The 13,749-nt window shown below is 35.7% G+C and overlaps 1 protein-coding gene across 4 annotated transcripts in view; it reads left to right on the top strand.

Moving 5' to 3' along the window:
- PHIP (PHIP subunit of CUL4-Ring ligase complex) overlaps positions 1-13,749 on the top strand; it is a 108,852-nt gene that overhangs the window by 69,679 nt on the left and 25,424 nt on the right. For all 4 annotated transcript variants that reach the window (XR_013181262.1, XM_077174853.1, XM_077174852.1 and 1 more), the window contains exons 21-25: positions 4,494-4,634; positions 5,497-5,573; positions 6,251-6,482; positions 9,486-9,605; positions 13,195-13,302. Coding sequence is in view for 3 of the 4 variants with exons in the window: in XM_077174853.1 (XP_077030968.1) it covers positions 4,494-4,634; positions 5,497-5,573; positions 6,251-6,482; positions 9,486-9,605; positions 13,195-13,302 (678 nt within the window). In the remaining variant the exon portion in view is untranslated. The remainder of the gene's footprint in view (positions 1-4,493; positions 4,635-5,496; positions 5,574-6,250; positions 6,483-9,485; positions 9,606-13,194; positions 13,303-13,749) is intronic.

The following is a 13,749-nucleotide window of genomic DNA, read 5'->3' as shown; positions in this document are numbered from 1 at the left end:
TTCTTCTGTTTCCTTCTTCCCTTCTAACTGAAAAAAAGTTGAAAATACAGAAGTAAAATGAAAAGATGGGCAGGAATGGATGTTATTAGCATTTTGGATTGCAAGCTGAAGTGTAGGTCAATAAGGAAGAACACAGAGCAGCTGTACTTACATTTTGAGGAGATTCCAAAGTCCTATTGCTAATTTTTAATTCAGGGTCATTGTAGGGTGTGTTAAAAGTAGTACAAAATTATAGCTCAGTCTTTCTTCTTTAACAATATCTGCAATTTAAATGGAAGTCACAGAAGTGTTCTGCCATTGAAAGCCCATGTTTCTTTGACACAGGTCATACAGAAAAGTGTTTGTATGTGATTGCTTAAGGGACTAATGGAGTTGTGGGGGAGAAACTAAAAACTTGGGGTATTTTGACCTGAATAGTTTTTAGTAAATAGTATTTAGTATAACTGACCTGTAGGCTGAATGACAAAGTTGGTTTGACTTTCAAAGTCATTGGTGAGGATTAGAGTTTTTTCTATTATTAAACAAAAACTTTAAAAAAAAAGCAAACAGCAGAAACTTGAACCCCCAATACATTAATGAAAGAGGATAGAATGGATTTTTTACATCTTCAAAATGGAACTGTATTCCAAATTACTTGTTTTCAGGAGCAGATGAAAACTGAGATAAATAACGTGCTTAGGTAAATATTCCCAGTCCAAGTACTTAAGAGGATTAGTCTATTAAACTACTGGGATTAGAACATTTTAATAAATATTTAAGAGTGTGAAATTTCTGTACACTAGAGGGTTGATATGATGTGTGTCCTAGTAAAATGTGACAAAAATGAAATATTCCTCATTATCATTAAGTAGAAATGTGGTGCCAATTAACATGGGAAATTGTTATGGATGGACAAAAGTAGGCATAAGCCTCTGTTGTGATGGGTGCAAATGACTGTATTATAAACTAACAGAACCCAGGGAGGAGCAACATGTACTTTGTTCTGCTGAAAGTGGCTTATTTTTGTTCCACAGAAATAAGTTTTTCTACTTACATGTTATTTAAACAATACTTCCAATTAAATCAGCTAGATGTTAAGAGGAAAATAATCTAAAGCTCCAGAACCTAGCACTTAGTGCTTAGTGTCTGTTATCTCACTGCTTTTGGAACAGTTCTTACTATTTTTTTACATACATGTGATGTGGTAAGAGTAAATACTAAGCAATTACAGACACTGATTCAGACTTGAGGAGAGTGTGGAAGGGTGCTCTTTAGCCAAAGAGAAAATGCCAGGGCAAGAGACCTATTTAATGTTGGGGTTCTGATACTGGGCATATGCTTGTGCCTTGCCCCTGTTAAACTTCCTAGCAGAAGTGAATTCCTGTTGGCTTAAGGAAGGAAGGATCATTTTCACATAAAAAATAGATTCTGCTGGTTAAGAAATACCATGAAATTGCTACAGCCAAAGCTTTCCAAAATTGCTTCAGCCCTGTATGAGACTGCAGCAAAGCTGTGCTTCCCAGTGCTGTCAGAGTCATAAGGACCATAGCATGCAGTGTGGTCTGAATTGTCAGGACATCACTGGGTTTCCACTGTATCTCTCACAAATGATGTTACCAAGACCCCCAGCAGTGTCCAGTATCCCTCTCAAATACAGGAAATGCCATAATTTTTATTTCACAGAAAAACTTCTGTCAGTAGCTGTAATTTCTGTTGTATCAATAGATATGCTCTGATACTGACTGGAAGCCTTGGACAAGGTACATGGTACTTGTCAGCATATATTACTGCTCATCAAAGTGTTTAGAGAGCAAGTGATGATTGAACTTCAAATCATAGGTTATCTTGGCTTTATTTCCCAGCCTACTGTTAGAGTTAGGAGTACAATTTCAAGCTCTTTCTTTAGGTTATATATTGAGGGAGAGGAGGCATCAGCTGCGTTCCCTCGGTTTTAGTTGAACTCGCTGATGATAATTACATTTTGTCAGAAAAAAACCTGTTGTACTTTATAGTCAAACTTCCACATTCAACTCCACCCCTCCCCAAATAAATAAAGTTCTGCCTTTACAGCTTCTCTTCAAATTTTGAAAAGTAGAGATGAATAGCAATGATGTTAAAATGTATTTTTTGGCAAGATGAGACAATTGTATATGTTATGACCACTTTTCTCATCCCTGCTTGAGCAGTGGGTTTAGACAAGGTGACATCTAGAGGTCCTTTTCCAACTTCATTCTATCATTCTGTTACTCATGGATAAGTAATTGTGGTTTTGTTTTCCTGGTTTTTTTTTTTTTTCTGTTCTTGTTTTGACATTTTATCTTTCCCAAAGCATCACTATGACCCAGTACTTATACAGTGGTATTGCTTTTTTCCATGTGGGAATGATTGGGGTGGAGGGGCTGGGGAGTTGTTTTTTTCCCTCAAGCTTTGAACTGCCAAAAGAAAAGAACTCTTTTCAAAACCAAAGAGTAATGCAAAGTGCTTCAGTTTTCCAAGCATCTGTAGTTCTATTTGAGTAGGGAAAAGCTGTATTTATGATAACTGTTTGAGAAACCTCACCTCTGAAGAAAAACAGGGAGGTAAGGATTTTAGGACTTTTGTTTCTAGAGAGAAGACATGAACATCACAGTCAAGCTGTAACGTAGCTTCTGCAAAATATGTCCCCCTTATCGTTATGGATACTTGACTAATTTGTTTCACTGGGGTTATGGGATTCCATTCTGTTGTCCCTGCTATGTCCCTGCTATGTTTTATGGTGAAAAAGGCACAGTGCAGTAGCAGAAACAAGTTGCTATAGTGCTGGCTTTTGTGACCTCTTTGCTTCAGTAATGAATCTTGAGAGCTTGATGAGAAGTGAGCAGCCCCAGAAGGCTGAAGGACAGAAGGCTGTGGGATGGGCTCAGCCACTGAGCTCAGGGCTGCCTTGGAGCTGTTCTGGGTCAGGTCAGAGCAGTTTGAGGAGATCCCTTGTGCACTGCCAGTTTGAATCCAGAAGGAGGAATGAGTGCCCCAGGTCTCAAAAGTCTTAGGCAATGTTAAAATGCTGATAGCTGAGCAGTCCTGTTAGAAGTGTCTCTGGTAACTGTGCTGTCAGTGATAACTTTCCCAGCTAGACAGAAGGACAGAACAACAGAAGCACAGTACTCACTGAAAAGAGCATGGAGCAGTTTGTGTTGGTCCTCTGTGCTTTGATGAAAACTGGAACACAACTTTACAGAGTGGTGTGCTGGCTTGCTTTACTGAGCTGTTGCAGTCATGCCTGCATATCTTCTAACAGGGAGCATGGGAGAAAAACTAGTTACTAGACTTCTGCATTTTATTGATGACTGTTGTGGCTAAGGAAAACTAAATCTTATAGCCAAATTTTAGTACAGCTTTTACTGTAAAAAGTGGGAGTTATTTTCCTCAAGAAGAAAATTTAACCTAATGAACCAGCTTATATCATACATGATAGAAAAGGTATTTTCTTTCCTACAAAAGAAAAAAAAAATCAAGAAGAATAGGTACAAGCAGTCTGCTCTACTAGAAGGCTGTCAAAATATTAGTGCCTTTCTTTGTTTTGTTCCAGTTCTGCTTTCTTCATCTCTGGGACTGTTTTTTTTTTAACTATTATCAGCACCTAATAGATACCCGAGGTTTTCATAGTGGCAGGAGGATAATACTGGAACAGAAGGAAGTGTGCCTCTTTTTGTGGCACTTAGTAATGAGCCCAGAAATTATTTTCTTTGATCTGAGCTAAGATGAAGTTTGACTATACATGCCAAAAAAAAAAAAAATTAGCACAAAACTCTTGAAATTGAGATCATGACTCTTGAGTTTTTTACGCAGTGACTGGGGACTAAGACAAGATTGTAGACTTGATGTAGAGAGCAAGTGTTTGCATTATATATATTCTACAGGAGGAACAAAATCTCTTAATGCTGGAACATGAAGTGTTTCTTTATTTCATTCTTTTAAGCTTCATATTCTTTCAAACTGACTTATTCATTTGAATTTTTCAATGCATCATCATACTATTTAAAGGTCTGTATTTTCTAACAGTCATCTCTATGCTAAGGATGTATTACTGTATGGGTTTCTTTTCTAACACATCTGACCCCTTGGCTGCAAAATAGCACTTTGGACTTCTGTTAAGGAGTTAGCTTTCCTTAGCCATTTTTAGTGTAATTCTAAGCTTTTACAAACCCTTAGCAGCCTATCAGTAGTTATGTTTTAGTCCTTATTAACTGACATGTACTTTCAGAGAATGAATACTTTTAATAATTGCAGATTTAAAAATTGTGTTTGTGTATGGGAAGAAATTTAATTATTTCCAGAATACACAGAACTGTTTGGTGCTTATATTCATTCAACTATGCCTATGGAGTGTTTTCTTCAGCAGCTCTTTGTTTTGGACTTGTAACTTTTTGCCAGTCCAAAAATTGCTTCCTGGAATAGTATTATTAAAGAAAATGCTATGTATTAATAAAACGTGTGCTCAAATATTATGTATTTTGACTTTTATATCTTCACAGAACCATTCTCATGATAATTTACTGGATGCTAGTGACTCAAAGAAACAAGCAGCCAATCAGCACAACTACCGTACGAGATATGCAGCAGAAGAAACTGCAAGGCCTGCTGAAGAGTTGGAAAATGGACACAGTTCTTCAGATGTAAGAGCCTTATTCTTAAGGCAGTCTTACACATTCCATTTCTATGCATAAAACTCCTGCTTCAGTGAATGAAACTTTGTTTTTAGTGGAAACTCAAGTTACATTTTTAATTGGGTGTTTCCTTTCACCTCTTTAAAAAATTATGTTGTATTAGGTTTTCATATGCTGTTGTATATGTTTAGCTTTGACTTAAAAAGTAATTGACAAAGGAGAAAAATGCTCATTTGTAAGGATATTTTCTAAAGTATGTGCAATTTGTAAGCCTAGTCAGTACTGCCCACGTAGCCTAGCAATATGGTCACCAACTTTAGGTGACCCTGTTTGAACAGGGAGGTTGGATAATATGACCTCCAGAAGTCCCTTCCAGCCTCAATTATTCTGTGCTTCTGTAGCTATGGCAGAGAATGAGTGAGGAGTACATAATGTTCCAGCCTCAATTATTCTGTGCTTCTGTAGCCATGGCAGAGAATGAGTGAGGAGTACATAATGTTCATATTGGATATGAACATGTTTTTGTTTGATATTAAAAAGATGTGGAAATACGATGTTAAAAATAATTTTCGAGAAGGTAAACTAATCTTTTCAAATGGTGATGAAAAATGTTGCTCCACACTGCATCTGGCCAGGCACAGATATCTTCATGCTTCTTTATAAAGTCCACTAAAGTAAAGCAACCTCCTGCAAACTAAAATTCCTTTTTAACATAAAGCTTCTAGAATACCAGATGTTTATAATGCATATAAAGCCTAGAAAAATTTTCATTGTATTGTCATATATTATAACTTAAACTCTAAGGAAAATCCTTTCTTTTTCTCTACTTCCTCCTCTCCCCCTTCCCAACGCCCCCTGCCCTCCTTATTAGGAAGGGGAAGTAGTTGTTGCCAGTGGTGGAACATCAGAGGATGATGAAAGAGCATGGCACAGTGATGGCAGTTCTAGGTAAGTGACAGTATATATAACATACAGAGAAAATTCTTGCTAAGAAATCTTTAATATTTTTTGCTGTAAACAGTTAATGAATAACAACTAATACTTGTGCAGATTTAGAAGAAAAAGTGAAGAAGAACATGAAAATTTCAGGATTTAATTTTCAGTCATATTGCTAACTAAAATTTAGGGAAGGTTTTTCCTTGTTTGCTAGAAGCAGAATTGTTTTGCAGGAAGGTATTTCTTATCAGGCACACAAACATTTCAGGCCGGTAGTAGCAGTTTCCTATGGTGCTCAGTCTGAGCTGTGATCCTTGGTTTGAAATTAAAGAGCAAATAGAGCATCCTTTATTTTTTTGTTCAAAGCTATTCAAAACCAGAAGTCTTGAAAACAATATCCAAACTTCAGTGTTTATCATCTTGAATTGATGAAGTAAATAACAGTGTTTACTTTGAGGGATGCTATAAGTTAAGTTTCTTGCAAGACCAAATGATGTCAGGGCTTTTGGTTTATTATCATTTAAATTGTAGATAGAATATAGGGTTTTAATCATCAAGGTTTTAACTATCAAAACATTGTAGTTAGCTAGGCTGTTAACTGTAATCTTTTATTGGGTTTTATTATGTAATCCAATGCACTTTTTAACTTTAGGGTTTAATTTCTTTTTTCTTTGTTATATCATATATAGTGACTATTCTAGTGATTATTCTGACTGGACAGCAGATGCAGGAATCAATTTGCAACCACCAAAGAAAATTCCGAAAATTAAAACAAAGAAAGCAGAAAGTAGTTCAGAGGATGAAGAAGGACCTGAAAAACAAAGGAAGCAAATTAAAAAGGAAAGGAAAAAGGGTATTGAGGAGAAGGATGGACCATCAACATCACCAAAGAAGAGGAAACCCAAAGAGAGAAAACAAAAGGTTAGATGTTTGTGTATTACAGGTTGCTCATTCCAGCTGACTTAGAAATAATTGGATGAATGATTCAGTTACATATACAACCTAATATTGTCTAATTTTAAAACACATAGTGACTTTTTACTCTTTAGAGATGGTAATTAAAGACCTCTTGCAAGACAGGTGATTATAATGATAAGCTTTCTGAATATGATACATTTGATGTAAGGAGCACTTCTAATGTCCTTATCACTATCCTTGCTCACACCAGAAACTTTCTTTCTGTGGAAGTAGAGAAATTAAACTTCCAATACAATTGAGTATTGTTATAAAATGCCAGTATTTTTTACAGCTGTGCTGACTTGTCTTCTTATATAATTGCAATTTTTTTTAGATCTGCATAATCATATAATTTTTTTCTGTCAATTATATGATACATGATATTTGCATTATGCTTGTCAGTATTGACTCCATCAAGGGAAATATGGCTTGATCAGGACTTTGTTGTTGTCTGTATTTTGTTTGCTTTCTAATATAACGTAATTACAATTTATATCAGTATATAGAAATTTCCAGTGATTTAGTTATTTTCAGTGTGGTTTTTGAGAGGTTGCTTTGTTTTTAATTGTTAGATCTGAAAACTTCATTTTTCCTTCTTTCTTTACAGAGACGAGAAGTGATCTATCTGGTAGATGTTAGTTATTATTGTAAGCTTAAAGCTTCTATTTTTGCAATACCCAAGGAAGCTAACTGTATCATCTAAACTAAGTACCTGTATTTTGTTTATTTATTAGGTTAGGAGTCCTCAGCATTCTTTAAGATAATTATTTCAGTGTTTTAGCCCTCATTAGAAGGTAGACTGACAAAACAGCTGTTCGAACACAGAGGTTGGCGCAGTGTCAGATTAGCTGTGAATCTCTGGTATGGCATAAAGGATGTCAGGTGGTAATCTTTATTCTTTGTTTTGGCTACTTTTTCTGTATTGTACACAATCATTAGTTGCACTGTCAATACTAATAGTATATTGCTATTCATACAATCTAAAACAAAAAGAAGGTATCAGAAGGAATAAGAAAGCAGATGAGAAAAATAGATGCTGGGGGACTTTTTAAATGATTGAAACTTCTAGTTTAGCTTCTTATTATAAAAAACTGGTTGACAGCCTAGTATTTCCATTTAGATTAAAACTAACCAGAGTGTTTTGGGAATCTTGCATCCATTTTAGTCCCAGTTATTGAGATATGGGACATCTTTGATTAAAAAAGTACCAGGGCTAGATATTTCAGACTTTGAAAGCTGACCTGCTTATTTCTTGAGTCAGAAGAAAATATGAGGCTGGAAGTATTGCAGAAAATCATCTCTATTTCCTCTATCCCTTGGTAGCATTAATTATACCTGTCATTCCTGACAGATGTTAATCTTTGAAGTTTCTTGTTGTGGACATTTGACCTCCTTACTGAACAGAGAGCTCACAGGCCTTTCTGGTAGAAAGTTCTTCCTCATTCTGATCTTGATTCTAAATTAGGTCTTTCATTTGAGGAAAGAAGTTCTGACTGTCTTTGTAGCCACACACAGAATCTTAAAAATTAAAAAAGGAGTAGAGAAAATTGACATTCATCTCTATTAATGCATGGGTTTAATGATTTTGAATGGTGCTTACATTTCTAATCCCCCTCTACCAAAAATCAATCTAAAAAATGATACAGCAGTATCAGAAGAAAGACAAGGAAGAAAGACAAGGAAGGATCACCCAGGAAGATCAAAAGTGCTGAACATTTTTTTTTCTTTAGATCAGACACAGAGGCTGACTCTTAGAAGAGAGAGAGTTTGGAAGAGATACGTTGAAAAAGCTTGTATAAAACTATAATGGTTTAGAAAGGAATAAATACACAATGATTTCCTTCCTTGTTTTGTTATAGTGAGATGTTGCATCTGATGACACAGAAAGCTCGAAACCCCAAACCCACTTGGTGTGTAGTCAGGTAGTGGAACTAATTACTAAAGGATTTAGTAGAGTTTCAGAAATTATTTAATAAAATCACTGGGAATAGTCCCTTCCTGATGAGTAACTAAATTCAGACTTCAGTTCCAGAATGTTTTCAACTGATGATTAATGTGTAAAGTTATAATAAAGGAAGGTTCTACCTTCCCATAATTCACCAGTTAGCTAGACATTTTGCTCTGATGTAGTGTATCAGTTTTTTGCAAGACAGACCTACTTGAACCTCAGAATTCACAAAGTGCTTCTATGTTATTGACTCATTACAGTAGAGATGTTCTTTTTTTTTTTGTGGGCTTTTGTTTTTTACAATATGTATGCTTTTTCCTGTGATACTCACTGGTGCAATCATCACAGTGCCTTTTGTCATGTGAAACCACATTTGAATTGATATAATGGAATTACACATGGCGTATCCTACTTGCAGTCTGGAGATGCAGTCCTCCAGCAGTGGCTGTATGAAGTGGATTTCTGTACAGACATCCAGGGTTGCTTTCTGTACACACACACAAGATCCTGTTAGGAATTTCAAAGCAGCCTTGCCTGAATGGCTGTACAAACCCCTGCTTTATCTGACTTATTGGATACAGAAAGCAGTGTGCACCTAGGATGAGCAACTGCCTTGAGTGTCATTGCTTACAAGTATGTGATGTGGAAATGCATTCTGAAAATGTAGTTCCATAGCACTTTATAGTAAGTATAATAAATGTGGATGTGCCCAATCCAGGTAATTTTCACATGGTTTAGCTCATAAATCTTCCTCCTTGCTTTGTGCAAGGTTCCTTAATTGGAGGCAGCTGTATAATTTTAGTGCCTTTTTGGCCAACGTGACCATGTGAATTTGGTTCAAGAGAATGACATGTTTCCATTGTATCCTTTTGGGCATGAGACATAATTACTGGACTGTTACAAAATTCAGTTTTTGTTAGAGTTCACCCCCACACACCCCCCAAAAAATCTCAAAAGGCAGTTAAGATTAATCCTCACAGTAACAATAATTTTGTACAAATCCTCTATGTTTTCTTCAGAGGCTGGCTGTAGGAGTTCTGGCAGAAAATGGTTTGACACTGGAAGAATGGCTGCCTTCAGCATGGATTACAGACACTGTTCCTCGGCGGTGCCCATTTGTCCCACAGATGGGAGATGAGGTATTGTAGTTTTTGCCTCTGTCTCCTTGCTTCTTTCAGTTTGTTTTTGCCTTTTGTATTTTCATCTGTGCATTTTTCCCCCAGAGACTTATAATCAAAATATTTTGGATTTTCTTAAAAACATTCTTTGATCTGGCTAAAATTGCTTTTGCTTCTTTGTACTTCGAAAATATTCTGCATAGTGTTACTTTAACTTTATATTATTATTCCCTGCTGTTGCAGTAGTGTTCCTTCTTGTATGCTATTCAGTGTGTGGATTTCCTTATGACACCTGTAGACAAGCTGTGTGAGGTGCTCTATGTTGTGAAAGTATTCCTTAATTGTAGAGCATTTAGGGTCCTGAAAAACAGGTAAGAGATCAGATATGAAATTAAGTCTGGAAAACATACTTCAGTTTGGGACTTGAAAAAAAAACCCCAGGAATCAAGCCTCCTGGGGAAGGTTGTGGGTTTTTTTGCTTGGTATTGTTTTGATGTCATTTAAAAAAAAAAATCATTTATTTTGAAGAAAAATACTGATATTGTCCTTATCACTTGTGTTCCTGATATAAAAAACTTCTGCTCATCTCTTACAATGGAAAACCACGAAAAAAGTTTTGTATGTATGTATTTTATACAAACCAGACTGTAAATACTTTGTAAACATGACCCAGATGTCTCAAAATGCAGTAGCAAAAATATACCCACCTGTTTCTGTTTTGGAATATGTAGCAGGTGAACATTACAGTGCATTCTATGAATAAGTAGTATTAGGTAGAATGCAATCTTGAAAGCCAGAGTCTGTACATGTTTCTTAAAACCCCCTCAGGTTAAAATAAGAGGAAATAGCTGGCTTATGCTGTAATGGGCAGTGTGTGTTGTCTATTTGGGGAACAGCATGTTTTCTGAGTTACTAAACAGAATTGTTGTATAGCTCACACTTTTAGAATGCTGTTGGAGAAATATTTGACATGGTGGCAAAATTGATTAACTTTGTTCCCAAGCTGAAGCTTTTTGTGGGCACCACCTCAGAAACAGAATCAGGAGCAGAGGTTGCGTGTGCAAGCAGTTTTGTTTTTACTGGATCACTTCACTGATCAGTTCATAGCAGAGTTATGCAAAAATTACATCAGCAAAGTCTAGTGAGGGAGGGAAGGAGCATTTCAAGTTGAGAGTTGCAGCTAGAGAGAATGCTTATGGATCGATACCCTCCAGGAAGCATGTTTTGGAGACTCTGCTGTTCAAAAGATCAAGTCCAAATAAATATATTTGGTGCCTGATACCATCTGGATACAGTGAAGCAGCCAAGGATTTATCAGTACCATATTGCTCAGGAGACTTTAACATCATATTGGTTTAGTAAGATAAACAGTTGTGTTTGACTTGGCACCTGCTGAATACCACGTACAGTGTGTACTAGGAATATCTAAGTAGGGTACATCCTTTTGCTGAAAATGCTTTATGTGGGAAAACAGGAGGTTTTGTGTCCTGTGCCTAGAAAGTAGGAATAATTGCACCAGTTGAGAGTATGTTTGTAATCCAGCTGCTCTCTCTGAAATTCCATCTCTGATACTTGCCTTCCCCGGATTCGCTTAATATGTGAAAAAAAAAGTATTCATCTAGAAAGTTACTTTTGACATTCACAGAAATAAAGGGTTGGTTTAATTAGAGGAATATTATGAGAAGAGATATTGTGTGGCCTTCCAACACTTTGTTGGATGGTAGGTATGTTTTATAAGATTTGGGGGGGGGTATATTTAAAATTTGTTCTCAAGCTGTACAAACAAGTAAGAAAAAACCACTAGTGCTATATTTAGTTACACTTAGGGTATAAGAATAGCACATACCATCCCATTTCCCTTTCTGAATAGTGCTGTTTACAGATCTCTGCCCTGTGACTTGAGGAACAGTGGAAACACACTAGAGAGATGGGCTTGCAACTTCACTGTCTGAATACCCAAATACCAGGCATGTTTGTTGGAGTGTTCTGCCCTTAACACAATAAAAACCAGTTTTGTTTAGGTACTACAACAAACATGCAGAAGCAGGAATTCACCAAACATAAAATATTATTTCCTGGGAAAAAGATGAATTTTTTTTTCTTTTCATAAATATCTTTGCAGTTTGTTCTTCTGCCAAAAGATGCAATGCTTAGAGTCATTTGTAAAATAAAGAATATTTCACTTCTGTAAACAGTGGGTTGAATTTATGTAGTGGTTTAGCAGAAACACTGAGTGTAGCAGAGATTGTTTGTAGCCTGTGCCCTTTTTTTGTTTTGATTCACTGGAATGTATGGGAAGCAATCATCACAATGTTGAGAGTGTAATGTAAATTTGCCTTCAGATGTGTCTCAGTAGCCTCTGTTCCTTTTCCTGACAGATAGATTCTGACAGTGCCTAGGAGATTCTCACTGCTTTCATGCCTTTTGTAGCTGCTGTATGTTTTGTCCCTATGAGGATATTATGCATATTGAATACTCTGAAAACAGGGATTTAAAAAAAAAGTGGTGCTGAGTTCTTCATTTAAAAAAAGAAAATTGACACATGACACTAAGAGTTCAGTACTCGTTAATGTAGAAACCTGGCAAAGACTTCTTTATAATGTTTTATGATACAAGTGTTTTGACAAGTAGGTAGGAATACAAATTATTAGTGTGTTTATTTGTGTATTTTAAAACTTAGAGTGCTTTCTGCTCTGCTTTTTCTTGTTGTATTGGATCTTTACATTAAAGCTATCTTTCCTTTCTGCAATTAGATGGAAATCCCATGCTGGGACATTTAAAGAGGATCTTTTATTTGGCATAAATTGAACCAAGAATACAGCCATTTATCAGATCTTTGTTCTGACTAGTTTGTGGAACCTCTGTTTCGCATTTCAAATACATTCCTTGAATACATGTTAATGGGTTTCAGCTTACTAACTCATTACAGTGATGGCTTATTATAAAAGCATTAATCCATGTGGTATGATATATACAACAAGATCAAAGCAGAACTGGATTAGACTCTGGATGTCTGAACCATGGAAATATATACTAGAAGGATTAAAAAAATTAATAAGCATTGGAAATGTCTATTTTAGTTTGTTCAGGCATTTGTTAGGCTATTTTTTGAGTGATGTGGAAGCAAACACCAAAATCTTACCAGAACAATAACAGACTTTTCCTTCTAGAATATATTTCTTGTTTGAAAAAGATAGGCTAGATAGTGAGTTTAGTGATACTTGATAGTTAACTTAGGGCTGTCCTGCAGTGATGTCTAACCAGGTAGATTAATTGTTGCTGTCATTTAATTGCTCTATGGTGCAATGATAAATGGATGGTTTTGTTAGTGATTTTGTTAGCCTCATTCATGTGTAATTTAGGGTATTTTGTCCATACAGAAAATAATGTTCTAAGTGTTTTCTGCTCTTTTTTTTGTAAATGTTTCTATAATTTTATATAATAATTCTTTTTAAGTTTTCCTCCACTTAAATTTTGAGAACCCCTGACTTTGGCAGGAAAACAGACTGAAAAGTTGATGAAATAGAAAGTACACACATTGTACGACAGTGACTTTTTAGCATTTCAGCTCCAGAGTCTTTGTAGGATAACTGTCACATTTCACTTTTAGGTTTACTATTTCCGACAAGGTCATGAAGCATATGTTGTAATGGCCAAGAAGAACAAAATTTATAATATTAATCCCAAGAAACAACCATGGCATAAAATGGAATTGCGGGTATGACTTCTTTTTCTTTTTTGTTTCTAACTTAATATTAAAAAAAGCAACCAAACCCCCCCAAAACAAACAAACAAACAAACCCAAAAAACCAACAAAAACCACAAACAAACAAACAAACCTAACTGGAAGTCCCTGATACAAGTAAATCTAGTGCTCTTAATATTGTAAGATAAGGGGGAAAATTTGACTTATAGTCAAATGAAATCAGACCTTGAACTTTACTACTTTTTGTATCACCTTGAGCAGATAAGATGGTTATACTTCATAGCAAAATATGTTTCAAGCATATTGCATTGTGAAATGATAGCTCGTTGTGGAAGACTAAATTTCTGATTCTTGATTTTGACATGATCTGGTAGAAATATAGTGCATTCAATATACCCATGTTTTCATGTTTCAGAAAGCTATTTCAATTAACTTCAGTGGTGGTACATAGTATTTTAT

This window comes from Agelaius phoeniceus, chromosome 3 (genome assembly GCF_051311805.1).
Source record: "Agelaius phoeniceus isolate bAgePho1 chromosome 3, bAgePho1.hap1, whole genome shotgun sequence".
NCBI classification, from domain to species: Eukaryota; Metazoa; Chordata; class Aves; order Passeriformes; family Icteridae; genus Agelaius; species Agelaius phoeniceus.
Note: the sequence above shows the minus strand (reverse complement) of the source record. Positions and strands in the feature narration are given on the sequence as shown.